Here is a 23251-nt window from a genome sequence, read left to right as displayed (position 1 = left end):
TTTGGTGTGGAAATGGTCCCTGAGGGCTTTACACGGTCTTCTCGGTGTGAAATTTTCTTGGTGTGAAATAATATCAAGCCATGTACTTTTAACGCGGTATGAGTGTTTTCGTTTACACCCTTCGGTAGTAAAAATTATCAAATAATATATAGGTTACAGCACTAGTATATCATTGTTGTTATTGATATAAATTATTTTAAAATATAAATTAAATACCAAGTGTCGAAGTAATCGAGTTTTCGGTATTGAAAATATTTAACTTTGTAAATATTTTTATTTACTCGATCACTACAGTCAAACAGTGATATATTAATTAATTAAGTTATATAATATATGTTTTTTTTCTGACTTCGATATATGGAATTTTTTTTCACCGATTTTACACTGATTCAATTACGGTAATTTGGCACTGCCATATCACACCACCTAAACCGGTGTTATTTCATTTCAACACGGCGTGGTGTCAAATTGATCCATTTTTAATACCGATCTTTTTACAGTGTGCATCTGCAACAGGAAGCTCAAATTTTTGCCATTGTTGGCCTGAAAATTGACGCATGCGCATTTTCAATTTGTTTGATTTCTTGCCACAGAAAAGCGAGACTTTTTCCTCCTACATATAGCGAAAATTCGAACTTTCTGTACAAGTGCGAAAAAAAGAACACGATCAAAAAACGTTTATGATATGGGTTAGCAAGGTTACCTCTCAGAAAAAGTCGTCCTTCAACCAGGGACGCTAACCAAACTTTGTAACCTTTAAAATAAATTTAGTCCAATGCCGCTGTCTCACGGCTCTTATAAACAGCAGTCCGAGGTAAGACCCTACAGCAATATTCAATTTTTGTTTTTTTAAAATTTTTTTTTAAGTACCAAATATATCATTAGAAGGAATAAAAATACTAAACTCTTTTTTTTTGGCTTCACGAAAAAAAACGATATTATAGCTATCTATCGTATCACCAAACGAGTCTAGTTAAGAAAGTGATCTTGTACAGCAATAGTAGCAATCTGTACGGCTATAATAGCAACCCATTTGTCACTGCTTGCTGTAAGATCGTTGTCGTCGCCACACTACATTTCTAACAAAACTTTGACTAGAACTAACCTACAATATTTTACGTCAATGACAAAAGTTTCTCTAAAGACAAAGGCTTATGCTACATAATATAAACTAATCTACATATATATGTATATACTCCAAATATGAGCCACATCTGACATAACGGCATGTGTATTATTCGTCATATTTATGTCTTATACCCATTCATATTAGATTTCATATAAAATTCTAGTATAATGATCAAAAACATCCTACTGCTTCAAAAATTATTCTTCTGGTTCATTGATTTTATTTTATTTTTCATGCTCTCTGACGTAGTATATTATCAAATTATTTATAATACATCGAAACACATAAAATATGGAAGGATTATAAGTCATAATTTATAAAGAAATAGCTACTTTCAATTTTTATCTAACAATAATCTTTTTTTTTTTTTTTTTTAGTATTATTAATACTGCTTTCAAGAAAATTGCAATTTTCGTTTATGGTAAAATAAAACATAAACAACACAAAATTTATGAGATTAAAACATTACGATTTTGATGAATATCCAGACCACAATAATGTGAAGAACGAGTTTCCCTTTGGAATAAAAAAAATAGTATAGTACCTATCTCGCAGCAAGTGTAAAAGATAAGAAACGATAGTTGAGCAGGATACAATGGTAAAAAAGGAAATAGGAAGAATCGTAAAATCTTTCTCAGCGGTTTAGTTTCTACCTTAAAAAAGGAGCTTCCTTTTAAGTTATTCTACTCTCGGAATATTATATATTTTCGTTATGATAACATTATTTGTTTATTAAGACATTGCCGAGTCGTTCAGCTCAATGCAAATATATGTAACGTTTTTTACACTATCGTTTTTTTGACGTAAATACTATTTGAAAATTGATGGGAATACGTTAGGGATGTGCGAAACACATTTGAATAGAATCGAATAATTCGATAAATTCAAATTATTTGTAACTTTTCGAATTACTTTATTCGAATCCGAAAATTCTGATCAGCTTTCAAATATTTGATTTTTATTTAACCCTTAATAGTAACCCTTAAAATTTGCAGACCGCTATTAGAAGTAGATTCGGTTTTTTTACTTTTGAGAAGGGGAGTATCTATTTACATGAATAAAACTATCTCTTCATGAAAAAGATATGATTTAATGATATTATAAACTATATTTATTTTGAAACCTCACATTGATTAATATTTTAACATAAACATATTAAAAAAATTTTCATTGATTTTAAATTTGATTAGCGGTCTGTCAGACCGGGGTGTCGTTTAAAAGAAAATTTTTGATTTATTCATATATATTTCTGGATAATATGAAAACTCGTAAAACACATTTATGAATTTTTTGTTATTAAAAAGTTTTTTTTTTGTGATTATTTTTTTTATTTAAAAGAAAAAAAAAAGATCAAAGTAGAAGTTTTTGAGTAAGAAGTGAAGAAGATTATTCAAGTTTTTAAATTTAAGTATTTTCGCGCCACTTCTATATTTAGTTTACTAGAGCTAGTCTTTCGAATGCACTCATACAGTTTGATATAAATCCTCATATTATTTAAGTTCACGAAAAAAAAATTTGATCTAACGAGATCTAATTAAATGGCTCCAATTTAATTTAAAATTTTTTTATAAGCTTCCAAAAAATTTCCCAAAATCACAGTTTAAAATTTTTTAAATTTGATAATTTGCTATACGTAGATCTAGATGTGTCGAAATAGTAGTAAAAAAATTAAGTCTACTAAGTTTTAAATAGAATACGGGATTTAGGTGTCCAGATTTATTTAAATTATTTTTCTCTTGTTTTTATAGTTTAGACATTTTCTAAAAAAAAAAAAGAAAAAAACATAACAAATAAAATCAGTGTATATAAAAAAAAGTGTGACGTATATTATTCATATATATGTTCAAAGTGAATATTATATTTTTCAGAGCATTTTAAAATATATATATATATATATATATATATATATATATATATATATATATATATATATGAATAAAAAAACATACATTCAGATTTAAAAAATTAGGCTGCCTTGAAAAAATCTCATAAATGTCTTTTCAAGTTATCAGTCAGTATATTTTAAACATAATAATGACAATAAGGTATGACTCGAATTTAATCTACTAGACGAGACTATAATAATAGTAATGTTTTTTATGCGTTGAATCCATGACTAAACTCCCTCTATTCATTCATTTATCATCTCTTTTCTTCAACCCGCCATAATCTTTCTCTTCCTCACTCTAGTAGATTATTTTTTTATCCTTCTTCTTGTCCATAATTTCTTAGATTTTCTTTCTCTTTTTAACTCATGGCCTTCAAATAATGACCTTCCCTCTCCTTTCTCATGTAGTTGGCACCAGTTTACAGATACTGTAGAGTAGTATAACTTGAGTAGTCAGAAGAGAATTTCACTACTATACGCTATACGCTATACGCCACGGTTATTCATCAGTGTGATCCAGTGTCGCAGTAACTTCACAGTGACATAGATCGTTATAGGATTAACTAACGTGCACTAATACTATTTAGTAAGTATTACAATATTTTCACGACATTAGACTACACAACACACCTTATAAATCGTATCAGTTTTCTTATTATTCTATATCCTGTTACTAAAACTTAACACTAAATTAATTACTACGTAACTTACTACGACCCAAGATGTTGGTTTAAGACGAAATTTTACGCGTTGATAATCAATCGGTTAGAGATCAAAGGCATAATATACATACAAGAGGCATCCGGTTATATCCTACATTAAGTTACTTTAGGGCATTAATCAATCTTGCCGTGTTCTAATTAGACATTCAATCGATTATACATCACGCTTCAGTGATTACTGACAACACTCTTCCTTTGTGTCTACTGATACATATATATATATATGAATGTAATATTATTCTGCGTCATTTTCATCGATCTAGAGAATAATGTGATTGATACGATTTATACGGATATATGTATTATGCATTACGTATTCGATGACGTGTCTTGAGTACAAAACCATATGAAAATCATAAAAAAATATATATTTATGTATGCCCGGGTAAAAAATATTGGTTCGAAAAATATTACACAAATGTTAGAACTTGTGGACTTCAAATTTCGAAAGTTCTGAACTCTAAGTTGATTATTTTTGGGACCTGAAATATTCGATAGTGAAAATATATAATTTTTGACTGAGTGCTTTTTAGAAACGTTTTTATGAATTTTTTGAAAGAATATTATTCGAGCTGAAAAATTTTCTGGTTTCAAAAACTTCGCAGAAAAGACTTTGAAACAGACTATGACCGTTTTTTGATTTTTTGTACACAGAAAAAAAATATTTCTTGGCGCGAAAAATTTTTACTCGCCCTAATATATTATAATATATTGAAAAAATATATATCGCTACAATATATTGACTATGTATTTATCAATATAACTTTGTTCATGTATGTTTAACATATATTTTGGTATATATTTTTTTATATTGATATATAATATTGAAAGTAGTGTATTAATTAATAATCAGTATTATATATATTTTTTATACATGCTTTCTAATATATTGCATAATATGTAAATATGCATATTTTCCATTATATGGTGTGTTACATCATAAAAACGATACTTTTTAGCTTGTAATTTTCATTTCCATGCTCTCGCACAGTTTCTTAAAAAATATGTGTATGTAAAAAATATATAGTTTTCAATATATCGAGAAAAATATAAAACATTGTATGTGAAAGACATATATTTATCAATATAGATATTTTTGCCGACATATATTTATCACATACTTACCATATATTTTTAACAATATATAGTTTGATGCGGGATCGTAATTAAAAATTTTTTTTGCACCAAAAAATTCTTTTTTTCTGTGTAAAAATTTTTCAAAAACGAGATCTAGAGATTAAAAATTTTTCTACTTTTGAATTTTTTAAAATTTCCAAAAATGATCAACTCAAAGTTCAGAATTGTCGTAAAACTATAAGTTCACTGTCATGAATTTTTTTTACATGGCTGTCATTATATTTATTATTCTACTAATTTTTTAATTTTTATTCAAACTAAATATTGTATGTTGTTATATATACATACATATATATATGTTCAGCAATCATTCAATAAATTTAACGATCGTTAATATCATGCTCCAATTTTATATCTCGCAATTTAAATTTTTAATATTAATAAAATTAAAATACTTGATTCTGTGAAGGTTCATTAAAATTTAATAAATTTTAAAATAAAAGAAGAAAATTATACTAGACTTCTTGTTTTAATCTGAATTGATAAAAGATGTAAATTAGTAAAGGGTCAGTATATAAAACGTCAGTTTGATATATTCATTTAATTATTACTTTGATTAAAAATTAAAACTCCATATATTAATTAAATTTTTTTAATAAATTTAATCATTATTATAATTGTCAAATAATTATGAAATCAAATTTATAATTAATGATAAATTTTAGTAATTACATATATTTTTCCTCTTTTATGCTGACTAATTAAATATTTTTTTATAGAAATACAACATTTAGTCATTTATAGTAATAATAACTTTTTCACGCTATTGAATTTCCCTATTAGTCAGAGGCCAACATTTAATTGTAATTCTAATATTACTTTATATGCGGTTAATAAATGCGCATGAGAATAAAATATATATATGTCAGAATGAATTTCATAAATATTACAACTTAATTTGTTAAATTATTACTCAACCAATTGACACATCATAATTGTGCTGTATAGATATTTCGATACACAATATTGACAAAATTATTGCTATGGGAATAAATGTGCAAGCTGGCGCGTTATTTCTTCAGGCTACGAACCGACAGAGGTCAAAAATATATGTATATATACTGACACAGAAAAAACCTCCAATATCATTCGTTGTTTTTCTTTGGATAAAGCACAAAGTTTTATATACATGACGCAGTTGTTGGTTTTATTTAATTGCTGACCCATTTTTTTATTTTTTATTTGTAAAATAACTTGTGTATAACATTCAGTTTGTCATTGTATTATAATTAAACATTAATTAAATTTATAATTAAATGACATGTAAATATAAACAAATACCTTTTAGCTTCCGGTTAAATTCGAGGCTGATAAAAAAAAAAAATAAAAACCTGACATTTATTTAAAATAACAAAAATATTTAAATCTCGTAAAAAGGACATTGTGATTTTAGTTTTAAATTCACAATAAAACTGTATTTTTTAGAGCGAAAATTATGGTAACGATTCACTGTACGTTTGCGAAATATTATCTCATAATGTTATAGTAATAATTACTAGGAATTATGGGATTTATGTCCATAATTTCTGGAAAAAGTTGACATAACTGTGAGAACCATTCCTATAATTATGGTAATAGTTTCTATATCGTATGGTAATTAAATTATGGTAATGATTACTATGCTTAATATACCACATTGGAACGATTCCTACATGGAAAAAAGAGCAGTTGAAAAATTGAACTCATATATGATCTATCTGAACTCTATACCTGTATTTATTACAGTTTCGTATAGTAGTAAAGCGCTGCGACTCTGAAACTGTAAAAATTAAATTTTTATCCCAGGCATAAAAAATATTACAAACTCGATATTGTCCAGCTCTCTATAGTAAACAGATTTTATAATTTTAAATTTAATTCTAAAATTAGTTAAAATTACATTTTCGATCGTTAATATTACTATTATGTATAATAGTGTTCTTCTTAAGGTATAGAATTTAAAAATTACAGTGTGAGCTGTGATTTTTCTCAGATCATTCATCATTCTCGACAATTGATAACTCATGGTGTAATTTTTATGTTATGAATAAATAAGAAGTATTATTTCAGAAAGCAAAAAATACATAACCAATAAATCTTAATTTTTACAGTTTGGCCTATCAACTATTAATTTTTAAATAAAGCAACAATTCAAAATAAAAAGTAAATAATGATTTAAAGATTTATTTAACTAAAATTAAATTTTTAACCGTAAAATTTTCTGCTTAAAATTGTATTAATTTTATTACTATAACAAATTTATAAAGTTACAGTTTAAGCTTTAATGTTTGTAGATTTTTGCCCCGAAGACCTGTTTTCACTTTAGGAACTGTAATTTTTCAACTGCTCTTTATCCGTGTAGGTATGTATGGAAATAAACTGTATAAATCATGGTAACTGTTACTATTATATATATATATATATATATATATATATATATATATATATATATATATATATATAAAGGTAACAGTTATTATCTTTATGGTAATGGTTGCCATACTATTATGGCATAAATTACTATGATAGTTGATAACAATTACTGTGATAATATGGTAATTATTACCATAAAATTCTAGTAATAAATCCCATAATACAAGGAAGTTCTAAATTTTATGGTAATAATTTCTATAATATGAGAAATTTCAAAATGTTGTGGTAGTCGTTACCATATATGACGGTAGCTTTTACCATAAGTTATGGGAATCATTATCATAATGTATGGTAATGGTTACTACAGTTGTGTGGGAATGACTACCATAATGACATAGGAATTATTACTATAATTTTTTGGGAACTATTCCGATATCATTTCGAATGGTTCCCATATTGGTATAGGTACTATTCCCATATATTATGAGAACCATCTTTATAGTAGTATGGGTACAGTTCCTATACCATGATGGGAGCTATTTCCATAATGCATAGTAAAAGTTCCCATAATTTCCTTTCCATATATAGGAATAGAACCCATTTCAAGAATGGTTACCATAATTTGTATGGGTGTCATTCCTATAATCAATATTTTAAAAAAACCCGTTACCATATTATTCAAGAACCATACCCATAATATATCATAATTTTTACTGTAAATTTCTCTCCGCATTATAATATTTCATTAACTTGTTACTTTAATTCAGAAATTTTTTTTGTTTACAGATAATGGGGAAAATACTATGGAATAGTGTACTTGTAGGTGTATTTATTTGTATAGGTGTTACAAATACCGTCGCGTATTCAAGTAAGTACTGTCTTATTTTACTCGAATAGGTTTACAAAGTAACAGTTATGTCTTTGTATAAAGAGCATCGTATACCCCTGGTCACTTCATTTCTGCCGAGTGAATGCTCTTGCTCTTGAGTTTCATTCTTCGAGTTTTATTCTACTCCCTTATACTTATGTTTTAGTACTTCTAGGGAATAAATTGCCGATTCAACGGCTCTCCTCTTTTTCTTTTCTACTTTTTTGATTAACGTATTTTTATTCTTACTATTTTTACTACTTCAACATTTTTTTTCTTTTATTCTATTGAATTGTCCTTGTGACAGCACCATATTGCAATAAACTTTCAAAATGTGACATATAAAATCTTGAAATCGAAATTTTATGGGTTTTATTATAGACCTATAAAGTATCGGATAATTTTCAACAAAATGTTTCTTTAGTATCATTCAAATTTATACTGTTATAAAAAACAGGAAAATCATTTTAAATATATATGTATACATTTATATAGTACGTAATCATCACCTGTTGCATGATTGTTATGCAATTATAACTTTTTTTACTCGGAAATTGTATAATTCTCCGTGAAGATTAAATTTTTAATTGGCAATATCAGTAAATATTTTATAACTAATTACATTATTAATTAGAAAAAAATATAGGGGATACAGGAGCACGACTTAACCCTAAAAATTACAGTTGGATTTGAATAAATATTGAGTTGGATTTGATTCCAAATAATTTTAAAAATACAGTGGTAATTTTTGAACTTCCCGCTAAGAAAATTGAAAATTTTCAAAAATTTGGAAAGCTATTGGTTTCGGTACGATTTTCGAAAATCGAATTTCTATCAGACTTTGACGGTTTGAGGTTCTAGGAAGTTATCAATGTCAATATCTAAAAGCTAAAAAAAATTGAGCTTGATCAGTAGGGCTCGTTTAGAGATATTCCAGAAATAAACTTTTTTCAAAAATGTTTTTTTGGATAACTTTTTACGGGCTCGATGGATTAATCCCAAAATCAACTGGGCTCTGAAGCTTCATTAGCCGCGTCGATTGCCACCTCAATCATCAAAATCGGTTCATTTTTTCAAGAGAAACTGTTGTCGAAAAAATTAAAAAAAAAAAATTTTTTAGTATTTTCAAAATTCCTCAAAAACGACTAGATAAATCAATTTCAAAATCTGATCAGTTGTCGAACTCAATAAAACGCGTCGATTGCCACTTTAATTATATCGATCGGCTTATTCGTTCGAGAGATATCGTTTGAGAAAAAATGGTAAAAAACGTTTTTTTTCGAAAACATAGGCATACAAAAGTATTTTCGAGCTCTTTCAGTTCGAAAATGTATCCACAACAACTTTTCAAGCTCAAAGAGCTCGAAAACGGCGGGAAGTTTAGGGGCTGGCCCGCAGGGTTAACTCTAGACCGATTTTTTCTTCAAATTTTAATTTGTTTTTGATAATTATGAGCTTATTAAATCTTGTTATGAAATTTCTCGTATTTTAAAATTAATTATATATAAAATAATAGAATTTTCAATTAAAATTATGAGTTTTAAATAAAAATGAGCTTTTATTATTTAGAAAAATTTTTTCCCGCTCTAAAAAAGTTTTTGTTACCAATTTATAATGCAAAAAATTTTGTGGGGCACGTAAAATTTTTTAGCGTCAAAAATCCCTCTTTTTCTGTTTCAAAATAAAAAATACAAAATTATTAATTTTAATTGCATTAATCGAATCTGCAATAATGTGTCAGTATTTTTTATAAAACAAAAAAAAATGTATATTTCATAAAAATCAAATTTATTTTTTTAGATTCTTTGTGTCTCATTTTACCCCAGCTACTTAGATTTAATTTAAAATCTTTCATAAACTAGGTTAGAAAAAATTTCCAAGATATTTTTTTTTTACTAAATTTTGAGAATTACCCATCTTGCCTCAGGTTTTTCTATATATATTTTGCATAAAAAATTATTGTAAAAAAAAAATAAAGTTTTCATTCTTGGAGGATTATGAAATAATTGTGATGAACAATATCAGAATTGTTTGTAAAATATATTTGAACTAAAAATCGATAAAATAGAGTATAAGTGGAGTTATTGGTAAAGAGAAATGGTTGGAAGCTAGACATCGACGATAGTTGAGCTTTGCCGCAAGTATTGAAATTGAATTACCATTAGCCGACGTTGACGAAGTTACGACTTGCTTGTAGAATCATCGAAAAGTGACGATCAAGTTAACGTCAGGTTTTACACTTTAATGAACAATAAGTAATGCGATCGATAAGCGACATGCTGACATATATATATATATATATATATATATATATATATATATATATATATTTTTTTTTTTAAAATATTCAAAAAGAAACATAAAATAAAAAGTATATTATGCATAAGTGATAATTTTACTGATGCGCTATACTTTAAACAAGATGCTGTCTGAAAGTAAAGAATTCTTTTTTCTTTTTACTTGAATGTTAAAAAGAACTGAAACTGAAAAACTAAAAGCGTGAAAGCTATTAGCTTTCGGAAAGTAAAATGTGCTTATATCCTCATTGTCTTCATTTTTTAACTTAGACTGCAGGTGTTTGTAATGACTTCTTTTTAAACTTTTTTTTCTTTATTTTAATCATATATATATACACTCATACATTTAATATCAAGATAATATATATTTATGAAAATACATCTGAAAAACAGTTGACCGTGTGGGCTAACCTCAAAACTTCCTATTGTTTTCGAGCTCGCTGAGCTCAAAAACGTCATTATTTGTAATTTTTTGAATTTTTTGAACTCAAAAAACGCCTCAACCAAAAAAAAATAAACATTTTTGGAACTAATCGACCGATTTTCGATTAATGGTTTACGAATTACGCAACAAAAAATCGAAAAGAATTTTTTTCAATTTTGATTTTTCAAATAACCTAGAAACTTCTCAATTGTTTAAATCGATTGATCTGTTCCAAAAATATCGTACGACAAAAATTAGATCACATACGTGCGCACGCACGTCTATCTGAAAATATCAGAATAGCTGCCAAGGATCTAAAAATATCAAATCTGACAAAAACTCGATTTTCAAAAATCGGACCGAAATCAATGTCTCTTTTTTTGGAAAATTTTTAATTTTCACAGCGAGGTTAAAAAAATAATTCTATTTAAAATTCAAAATATCATATTTCAAATTATTTTATTTAATTTATCTGCTATACAATCAGACTAATTAAAAGTGAATATGCTGATTATATTTTCAATTCATTATAATTATAATTAACTACTTAAATTATTTCAATGCTCAATGAGCTAGTTTTATTAGCAATTTAATTGGATTCATTGATCTATAATTAAAAACTAATTTAAATTTAAAAAAATAAAATTACTTTGTAAATTAAATACAGGATTTACTTTCAACTAAATGGCAGTCAAATTAAATATTAAAATTTTCATTTGACAGAATACGGCCGAAAATGTGCAGACATCGGTTGTCCGAGTAATCAAGTTTGTGTGATGGCCGAAGATCCTTGTAACCGCGGGAGCACTGCGTGTGGACTATATCCAACATGTCAAAATAAAGCTTTAGGCAGTGGTGGTAAGTCATTCAAATAATCATTTAAAATACTAAACAATTTTTACGATTTATTTTTTTCTCCGCTCATTTAAAACCATCAGTTTATTTGAAACAGAATAAATTAAAATCTACAACCGCTTAAATTTTTTTTTTTATTATTGCGCTTTTTTATTTTTCATAGTAGTCAAAAGTATTCACTAAAAAATTTACCCAACGCTACCGCCAAAATATTTTATTTTTTAATTAAATTCTTTTGGTTTTTCCGAACGCAAAAAAAAAAAAAATTAAAAATTAACATTTACCTACATTATTGTTTCATCAACAAATCGTTTGACGTCTCATATTTTTTTTTACTCCGTCAATCGTGTCCACTTATAACGTTCGTCGTTACACTGCAATTCTTATTATAGTAAAAGCTTAAACGAGCTTTCAATCTATAATATCGTTTATTTTTTTTCTCGTTATACGCAAAATGAACGACCATTGAATTTTATATATGTGTATGCACTTTACTCATATATATACTTGTATATATGTGTAGGCTCTTGTATCATAAAATTTTTCATATTGTACACCTTTTATCGATCATCCCTTCGACCTCGGAACTATACCGACTTTTACATGAGCACTCGGCACTTTTCACCCAACTGGGAATACATTTTTTCTGCTTCCTGAAATACGTAGATTGAAAAAAAACACAACAACATTTATTTTTTTAATAAAAAAATATAAAACTAGAAAAAAATAAAAGTAAACTGATAAAAAGGTTTTATATGACTAGTATCAACGAACACTCAAGAATTCTTTTTTTTTCCCTGTTCGCTTATACTTTTCGTTTTCTACCTACCCCTTGTGGCAGCACACCCATTAATAAAGGTGAAGCTAGTGGTTAATATTAAAAATGTGCTGATGAGATCAACCACACACGTATTTAGTTGGATTATCGTTATAGCTTAATTTTTTGCATGCTTTGTATGATGATAAAATATATTTTCTTTGACGCATGTATGATACTCGCCTATATAATATGTCTACTGTAAAATATAATCTCTTTTCATCTTTTCTAAAAAATTATTTAGCAGCATGAATATTGCGTTTTTTATATTTAGTTCATCTTGTGCACATTTTTATATGTTTTTTTTTTTTTGAGTCTCTGATGTACACTAACACACATAATCTACTTGTTAATTACTATTCATTTTCTCACTCAGTTCACCTTTCAAAGAAAAAAATATTCTTTATATAATAAATTATATAAAATGAAATATAATAATAGAAAATTTTTTCTGCAGTAGTTAATGGGCAGATAGAAAGGCTTTTGTGTATTCTAAGTGTTGTACGAGGGTGTTTTGTTATTTTAGTAATTTAGCACTTTTAAATTATATACTTTGCACGTATAGCAATTAACGTTTACAACAGTACTAAAACATTTTTTTTGTGACGCACATTATTTAAATCGTATTGAATACGTACTGTAAAAAATTAAAATCGCGGTGAGGTGTGAATTATTTGGTGTGAAAATTTTAAACACCGCTGGTGTCAAAGTTACACCACGCAAGATGGTAAATTTTTGGCTGTGTGAATTAGAACTGTTATGCCACGAATGGTGTGAATGTTAATTTGACAGACAGGATGAAAAATAAAATAGTGAAAGTAAGGTCTTATTTGGGCAAGATAAGAATAAGAAATGATTTTATGGGAATTTGTATTTTAGGCTTTAATTTTTAATTAGTATTATATTAAACAAAAATACTTATGTCAATAGAATCGTTAACTTATCAAATCTGAACCATAATGGGCTTATTTATCCCCAGCGAAACCGAATTACGGTAAATTACCGTATTTTACTGCGTTCGCCGCATTTTTCGGTAATTTGTGGCAAGTTAGGTGAAATTCGATAGTTTGAGGTACAAAATGCGGTAACTTATGGCAGGATACGTGAACTACAAGAATTTCTTAAAATTTAACGCAGTTTTAGGCATTTTTACCGTAACACAGTGAAATATCTTACTTTACGGTAAAATTCCGTAATTTTGACGTACATTTGCACGTTTACGATAAAATACCGCGCTCTTACCGTAAAATACCGTTGGATAGTCGCGAATTCTCGGTAAATTACTGTAAGTTGCTGTAAAATACCGAAATTTACGGCACAATACCATATTTTACCGTAAAATACCGCGTTGTTGCCGCAATTTTTCAAACGCAAAGAATTACCGTAATTTCCCGTAGCTCGGATCCACCAAGTGTGAAATCGGTATTATATTCGATGTTGCGGATGTATACAGTAGTTTATTTAATGAAGCACGAAGAAAAACGCCGTGAAATGTCTAAAGTCAGCGACAAGCAGTAGGTAGAGTTATAAAAATAATTTGCTTTATTACTATAAAGAAAGATTTATACTTCATGAAATTGAATACTTTGTTTAATACTATTCACTTGAAAAAACTTAACTCAATAAAAAACAAGTCACCTTTGGTATTGTGTCGTATCAATTAATGGAGATATGTAGGGTCATAAAATTCAGTTTACGTTGCATTTCATTTACATCCGCATTTACTTCGATTCCGCGTTTTTTAATATCAAAATAAACTACGCTTCGGGATGAATTCTACTCTAAGGCGATTAAATAATTACACAGTCCGGATTTAATCCGCGTTCACTTCGAAAATATTTTGCAGTGTAATGAGTAATTTTTTCAATTGGCAATGTTTTTCATTGTTTTTTTGTTTATTGGTTGAGTTATTAAATGTATTTTTGTTTAATGTCGTTATTTAATAAAGTTTGTTGATAATTTTCGAAGTTAAATGATGACCTGGATTTTACCTACAGATCATTTTATCAGAAAATATATGAGTTTTGAATTAATAACACCGATCGGTGTGAAAGACTCATTTAACACTCACACCATGTTAAAAGTGCGCTTTGTGATGTTTCACACCGAAAAAATTTCACACCGTCAATTCACACCCAGGATACCGCAGAAAGTCCTCGGGGATCATTTTCACACCAAAAATTTTTTACAGTCCATTACGATGACCCAAACACCTTGTAATACTTAAAATATCTAGTTTTATGTTACATTTGCGTTTTATTTTTATACTTGGCGTGGATTTTTATTTACACTTACATTAGAAAATTGTAGAAACAATGAAAGATTTTTTTCTCTTGCAAATTCGTGTGATAATGAATCGAGACAGTTGATCCCATCAATTGGATGTTGCCATAAATTTTTTAGGACCCGAGTCTCCTGGAGGATCGTCGACACAAAACGGCCATCGAATTGACAGCAATTACAATCAGGATAATCCTTTTAATAATGCCAATGCACCGCCACCTGAACATCATGACACTGGATTCAATCAACATCCAAGTAGCTCAGGTCTAGGATATCCATCTTATCCTGGCAACACTGGACATTATTCATCAAATTCAGGGGCTTCAGGATCTAATCTCGGTTATCCACCATACCCAACTCAAAACCGCATGCCACAAGCATCAAACCCTGGATATTACCCACAAAATAACAATGGCCAGCCAGGATATCCAAATTATCAACAACCGGGATTACACAATCAATATCCGGGTCATCAGTACAATAATCATAATTACAATGATAGAAAACATTATCGAGGATCAGCAGAATTATCTTCACCGCGTATTACAACTGTCGGATTAATTACTTTAACACTTTTCTTAATTACAAAACATCTGTCGTGATGTTCTTATGACTCCTCAAATATTACTTAATTATACACTCTTTTCAGTTTAAATTTTTCTTCGGGATATGAAACTTGCAAGAACGCACTCTATTTAATTAAATTATTTAAACCACGCGGTGTGTAACCACGCGTGTGGTTTCAAATATATGCAATGAGTACATTAAATTAAATTAGTCTAAGACTAATAAAAGTACTAAGGAATTAAGTTTGGATAATTAAAATTAATAATCTTGGAATAAAAGTTTTGAGACTGTGGGAGATTTAGAAAATTATCACAGATTCTGGATAATCAGTTTTGTTTTGTATTTATTCATTCATTAGCGGTTAACGGTCGAGCTAATCGATTACACATTCACCTCGATTCTACAATACTCTAATTGTTAAATGGTGTACATAAAAAAAAAAAAAAAAAAAAAAAAAAAAAAAAAAAAACGTGTGATTATTTTTTTGATAAAAAAATTTTAATTGAATTATTTTATAAAAAATAAATTTTTTAATTTTTATGAGTTTGTTTTTTAATTATAAGATGGCAAAATAAAATTAATAATTAACAATTATTAATTATGTATATTTTGATATTTGTAATTAGTGGTTGTATAATATATTTTTATGTTTATAAATAATAATTATTTTGCTTCCAATATTATTGATTCCAGATAGTATTTATTCAAATGATATATGCATGTATATATTGGGGAAGGGAAGGGCGAAACGGGGTACTTATGGGAATACCAAGTTTTCGAGGGATCAATTACGCTAAATCTTTTTGTTTTTAATGATATGCGAAGTAAATAAACAAAAAATTTCAGTTGCCGTTGAAACAAAAAAATTTTTACTTTGGCGGGCAAAATGGGATACTCCCTAAAAAAGGCGAAAAAAAAATTGCTGCATATTAAATAAAATTGATCAAATTAATTTTTTTCGTGAGCAATTTATATAAAGAAACATTAAATTTTACACAATTATTGGATGCAAAAGAAGAAAAAAAATTTTTTACTGGTTTTTATCATGAATAAAAAGCCATCAAAATTTTTTTACTGAAACTCGATTTTTTAAAGAGTTTAACAAAAAATACTCATTTATGTTTATAAAAATGATTTTGGTATGTTTAAAAAACATTTAAAAATTAAATTCCCCTAATTGACATAAAAGAAAGATTACATTTCACATAATTATTGGATGCAAAGGATGAAAAAATAATATATTACACACCTAGGGAGGAAAGTAGGACATTCCGAGCCACGTGTTCGCGTCTTTGGCTCGGGTAGGCAATTATATACGCAGGTTGGAATGTTCTACTTTCCTCTCTAGATATGTAATTTGCTATTAATAGTTTTATCATAAAAAACCAGTCATTAACGTTTTTCAACTCACTCGATTTTTGAAAAAGTTTAACAACCAAAGTTCAAAATAATGCTCAATTATATTTACAAAAGTGATTTTAGAATGTTTGAAAAACATTTTTTTTTATAAAATTTTAGGGGTGCCGTGTTTTGCCCCCTCCCCGTTCCCTATATACATTGACAGTAAAAAAAGTTGGTTAAAATGAACTTACACTGGTGTAGTGATTTCATCCAACCGGTGTTAAAACAGTGTACATACACTGAGAAAAAAAATGTATATTTCCAAGTAAAATTTCTTAATTCAAGTATTAGTTTACTTAAATAGTGCCAAGAAAATATATTCTTAAATCTAGTAAAAATGTATTGTCTGTAGAAATTTATGAGTTGATTGAAGCAATTGCTATAAAAATGAGAAATATTATACTTTGATGAAGTTAATTGTTTTTGCTTTTCATATTATGAGTCAAGTAAACATGTTTCCTTGAATTTATTTTTTTTACTCTTAGTGTAAGAAGGAAAATAAGTCCGATCGGTGTTTGAGGATCTGAGTATAAGTGTTTTCAGATCTCCAAAACGGAAAAAGAATAAAAGTGATATTTCGTTAAAATCACGAAATTATCGTAAATTGATAAAAAAAACAATTTTATTACCTATAAAATACGAAATGTCGCTTTTATTAAACAATAAATTTCATAAATTTTTGATCACTTATCAAATCAAATTTTTACAAACAATGTAATAATTATTTTTATTATAACTTTTATGTTTTTCATAAAGTATAATCGATTTAAAGATGATAAATTAATCATTGATAATTTAATTTTATTTTTTTCGCTGATTTAAATTGCAAAGACTTGAATCATAAAAATCTTCCCATATTTCATACAGTAACATTAAGATGTCATCGAGGACAAATATCCTTTGGATTCATCTATAAAGTGGTAAATCTACCGTATCATTAATTTTTGAAAGAATAAAAAAATTTTTTTTTCATATTTGAAATACAATTTGACTTCTGATACTTCAAAAATAATAAAATTTTTTTTCTAACACCGCTTATCGGAAAAAAATTAAACACGGATAATATTAACACATGGATAGCGTAAATATGCGCACTTTTTTTACAGTGTACATTTAAATTTCCTTTCCATGTAAATATATTATTTTATTTATCAATTTTGTGTTTACAAAATAATTTCTCAGTAAAGCTATTTATTATCGATATGAACTTTGACTTACTATAACTCTTATCCCACAGCTATCTATGGTCAAATTGATGTCACTCGAGTGTGATAAAATCTGTCATACGGAAAATAGTGTTTTGTCGGATGAATGCTTTTAACCAAATAACATAAAATTTTAAAAATGCGCTTTATTTTTTTTCATCAACATACGAATAATGCTTTGGAATTTGTTGGTACATATGAATATTATGCTTTTGTTCAAATGAAAATTTCATTATTAACTCAAACAATGCTTTATACACCACTATAAAGAATGTTTTGTGATGAAGAAAAAAAAATAGCAGAGGAATTATTAGCTTCTATTGGGAATTTTAAAAATGTTTGCTTTAATGAATATATTAAGGATCATAGTATAATATAAAGTACAAATATTATAAATAAGTCGATATCAACAGCTCCTGGTTCTCTAAGACCCAGCGGAGGGCAAGGATATGATGATCGTCGACGTCCTAATGTCGTACCGCCTAGACAACCAGCTGCACCAACTCCACCACCAAGAATTTCTTCTATTGGTTATGGTGGTCGTTACCCATATAATTTACCGAAACCGGTTGTATCATCGCCTACACTAAGACCGTATTATGGATATGGTGGTCGCTCAAGTAACACCATAGGAAATCCTGATTCTTCATGGAACCGTGATTATGACAGCACTAATAGAGGCGGAGGATCAGGACGTCGAGGACAAGGTTCAAATTCTTACAATGGGGGTCAAAATAATCACAACACTCACGTTGCGACTGATTCTAATGGAAATCGAGTTTGGACATTTTCGCGCATGGGATAGAAAGTATATTTTTAAACGTTTAACCTTTTGTCCGTCACGCTATGAAGGAGTCCCCGCTTTTTTTTGTTTTTTTAATGATAATTTTAGAAAAATTAATTATTATTTTTGTAAATCGATTTAGTAATTCGTGTATTAATGTCTTACTAATTGATATAAAAATTGCATTATTTTTTTTTTTTATAAGTTAATGTTAATGCGAATAAATCGTGAAATTGCAGCGATTTCCTCACTGTGCGATTAATCTCGTAAGTAAAATTTGATGTGCAACATTGCCATATTTATAAAAAACGTTCTCAGCTGATTCAATCAGTTGAAAAATATATAGCCTCATCATATAAATAATAAACAAATTTTATAAAAAACATTCATTTTAAAAAAATGAAAACAATATCCCGAGTCAGAATCTAAGGCATACGTTGAACCGAAATGAGCATTGGAATCTACATCAGACTTTTAAGGACATGATCATTGTAAAAACTTGAAATGAACTTACTTAGACTTACAAAGGCTTGAATCAAACCTACTTAGATTTTTGGAAGCATAAATTACATCTAAATTGATGTAAATTGTGAAACGAACGCAACTAGACTTAACAGAAGGAAAAGGAAAAATTGTAAATTTCGCGGACTACTGGAGAATTGATGCAAGTGATCTAGTCATTTCTTCAGTGGACGAATGTCATTCAACAGTGGATTGGATCCCTTAGGCAGCCTGGAACTAACAGAGAGTCGATTTAAAAAATTCTGAGTTCATTCGTTTCACGATATTTGTCTTTGTAGATCTAATTTAGGCCTTTGTGAGCCTAAGTTGATTCATTTCAAGCTTTTACAATGATTATGTTCCAAAAAGTCTAATACAGGTTTTCAATGCTCATTTAGGTTCAAAGTATGCTTTAGATTTCTACTCGGGAAAAAATGAACAATCTTATATGAATTAGTGAAACTTCGAAATCAACGTCGCAACATTGAATTTAAACTAATATTGTGGTGATTCCCTCATCATGTGATTAATGATGTTCGGCAAGAAACGCGACCGACGAAAGGTTAAACTTAATTATTACTTATGACAATACTCAATATGTACTCAGTTTGTTAATTACATTTTATTTTCATATATATTATTTTTAAGACGGAAAAATACTTAAAGAATGTGTGAAATAGAAATTTTTTATAAGGACATTATAAAATAATTTGTTAAAACGGATACTTAAAAATTAATGTGATTATATGTGGAAAAGTTGTATAAATTTAGCAGTAATTAATGTTTGTCTCTATGAAGTTCAATAAGGAAAAAAAAGAAAAAATATTAAGCTGACTAATGTGCTGGTAAAACCGGTGAGAAAATTGCGAAAATAATCTACTCGACCTTTAATCTTTTTAAATTCCTGTTACAAATGTTTTTTATTCCAAGAAGGATTTCATATCAAGAGATTATTGCATTTCTGCTTACATGTTTGTTTGTTAATCTCGACTGATAAAAGATGTTTTATGTCGTAGCATTTAACTATGAAATAAGGAAAGCTTAATCTTTTTTTTTTTTTTTTTACTTAATGAATATGTTTGTAAAAAAAAAAAAAAGTTTATTCTATTGCAAAATTGGGAAGAAAGTTTAGATTACATAAAAGCAGACTCAATTTTATTAAAACAAAAAGCTTTATCACTCTACAAATATTTATCAAGGTTTTTAAAAACCAATATTCTGTTTAAACGAAAAATAAAAGAGAGAATCAATTTTATTATTAAAAACAATAATCTACCGCCACTAGATAATTGGAGCTGTAAAATATAATTGTCACTATAAAACTTAACCCGGGTAAAAATATTAGGCACTGATAGGATTTCTTAGCATTTAAAAAGATTTCTTAGTGGTTAAGAAATTATTTCTTAAACATCATTTTTTTGTATTTAACAAATATTTCTTACTATTTAAGAAATGATTTCTTAATAGTTAAGAAATATTTCTTACTATTTAAGAAATGATTTCTTAAATACACTGAAAAAAATAATCGGTAGCAGCTACCAAATATTTTTCGGTAGCCGCTACCGATTATTTTTCAGTAGCCGCTACCGATTATTTTGGTACCAGTTACCTAATTTTCGATAACAGCTATCGATTATTTCGGTAGCAGCTACCGAAAAATAATCGGTAGTGGCTACCGATTTCTAATCAGTAGCTGCTACCGATTATTTTATTCGGCGTAATGAGAAATCTTATTAAATACGAAAAAATCCTTTTATCAGTGAGCCGAAAATACGCCGAAAAGGCTAAATTTGGCTAAAATCACACCAAAATCATAGAATTTTATTGAAATAGACCGAAAACGTCGAAATTTTTTTTTTATTCATAAACAGGTTGATAATTTGAGTCGGCTTATTTTCGGTGTATTTTTGTCGTATAATTATTGGCCAACAAAAAATTCATTATCATTTTGGTTTGAAATTTTTTACCCGGGAAAATCGGCAATATTTCGACAAAACATTTATATTTATCCGTATAAAATATGTATGCATTTATTGTAATTACTTAATACCTCTATTGTACTTTTTTACATCAAATAATCAAAATATATAAAACTTTTACTTAACATTCAAAATAACTGTATTTATAATCAATTAAATATCACTTACTTTTAAAAAAATGTTACTCAAATTAATGCTGTGAAATATTTCAAAATAAACTTGCATGTAGCTTTTCTACTAACCTAATTTTATTCAATCTTTTATTAATATTTCTAAATATATATATATATATATATATATATATATATATATATATATATATATATATATATATATATATTAAAACTTGCAATATTATTATTGTACAAGCAATACTCTACTTTAGCTAATAGATAAAAACTACTCTGTTCATGGGTCTGTATGGGTCATTAGTTTTCATCGTTCACGTGGGTATGACTAAAAATGCGTGAAAATAAATCGACGTTGGACTCGGCATGATTTCTCGCATGGTAGATACAAATGACTTTTCATTATTTTATCCAGAAACAACGTACAAGTTTATTTGAATATATTTACAGCGCACGAGGAAAGTAAAGACGTGTATCATCCTCAAAATGCTGCTGATACACCAGAATCTGGAAGTCCAACAAACTCTGGATATCCTTCAAGTTCGAATAATCCATCAGCACCTTCTGCACCAGCATATCCTTCAAATCAACCGTCAAAGAGCTCTGGTTATCCTGCTGGTTCTGGTTATCCTGCAAGTTCTGGTTATCCTGCAAGTTCTGGTTACCCTGCAAGTTCTGGTTATCCTTCATCAGGATCTGGTTATCCAGCAAGTTCAGGTTACCCTGCAAGTTCTGGTTATCCTTCATCAGGATCTGGTTATCCAGCAAGTTCAGGTTATCCATCAGGAGGATCAAGATATCCAAGTTATCCATCATCAGGATCTTCAAGTTATCCAGGATATCCATCTAGTTCTGGTTATCCAGGTGATGCAACAAGAAAACAAAATACTAATAATGTTAACTCTGGTTATCCATCTAGTGGTTATCCTTCTGGTGGATATCCTCAAGCTGGTGGTTATCCTCAATCTGGTGGTTATCCTTCTGGTGGATATCCTCAAACTGGTGGATATTCTCAAGCTGGATATCCTTATAATGGATATCCTCAGGGTCAATATCCTCAGGGATATCCTCAGCAACCCCAGTATCCTCAAAAGCCTAAGAAACCCAGTTTTGGTGATCAAATAACAAATTTCGCTAAAAATATTGCAACGCGTGTATTAACCCAAGCTGTTATTGATAAAGTATCAAGTAAATTTTAATAAGTTACATTTAAATAATTATTGTATACATAAATATGAGATTTCTGTTTAATGTATTTATTATTGTTCGATAAATTTTATTTTTAAAAAATGAGAAATAAATTGATAGTAAATTCCGATAATAATAAAGTCTAAAATTAACTCAACTGTAACAATCTAGCGATTGTCTGGGAATAAGCAAGTACCTTTTTAGCATGAATTCAAAAAATACAAAAGCTGCAAGATATATATCGGTGAATGGAGAAGAAGAGTACCGACATAATGGAAGGGCAAAGGCTCAGTAAATGTGATTCTGTTGAAGCGGCAATCCTGATTGGAAAGTCGCTTTGCTTTGTACTTTCGTGTTGCGAATTGAATTACTTCGATGGATATCGTACTCGAGAAGCTCTTTACTATCAAATATCTTATGAGTGATTCAATCCTTTGAATTTTATTGAACAAGTTTAAAGACATTCTCAAGTACTTTATCTTCGAGTTATTATGCTATATTTTTATTTTGTTACATTCTTTTTTTTATTTTCAGAAAAAATTTTAAATTATTGAAATTTTATTGTCGTTAAAAATACGTTCACAAACAGGCGTTCTTACTTTTTCCTCTTTCACACCCAAAGGAGCGAACGGTATTATCTTTGTTGCACAAATACAGTAATCAGGAACTTTAGCTGAGTTTTTCTCTTAAACGAATATTATCAAAAAATTAAAGTGCACTTCTCTG

General features: G+C 28.2%; 2 protein-coding genes across 4 annotated transcripts in view; one reads left to right on the top strand and one right to left on the bottom strand.

The window, feature by feature from the left end:
• Window positions 1-23251, bottom strand: part of LOC103577250 (voltage-dependent calcium channel gamma-4 subunit) — a 129857-nt gene that overhangs the window by 36596 nt on the left and 70010 nt on the right. The window lies entirely within an intron of this gene.
• Window positions 3350-22655, top strand: LOC103577249 (annexin A7). Of its 2 annotated transcripts, XM_053740700.1 has the most exons (5): window positions 3350-3603; window positions 7150-7217; window positions 8015-8096; window positions 11541-11675; window positions 21788-22655. In XM_053740700.1, the coding sequence occupies exons 3-5, from the start codon at window positions 8018-8020 to the stop codon at window positions 22534-22536; spliced, it is 963 nt and encodes a 320-aa protein (XP_053596675.1). In that variant the 5' UTR covers window positions 3350-3603; window positions 7150-7217; window positions 8015-8017; the 3' UTR covers window positions 22537-22655. The 2 variants fall into 2 exon arrangements, with proteins under 2 accessions (XP_053596675.1, XP_008556041.1); XM_008557819.3 differs by lacking the exon at window positions 7150-7217 and having other exon boundaries at window positions 3441-3603.

This window comes from Microplitis demolitor, chromosome 7 (genome assembly GCF_026212275.2).
Source record: "Microplitis demolitor isolate Queensland-Clemson2020A chromosome 7, iyMicDemo2.1a, whole genome shotgun sequence".
In the NCBI taxonomy this organism is placed as follows: Eukaryota; Metazoa; Arthropoda; class Insecta; order Hymenoptera; family Braconidae; genus Microplitis; species Microplitis demolitor.
Note: the sequence above shows the minus strand (reverse complement) of the source record. Positions and strands in the feature narration are given on the sequence as shown.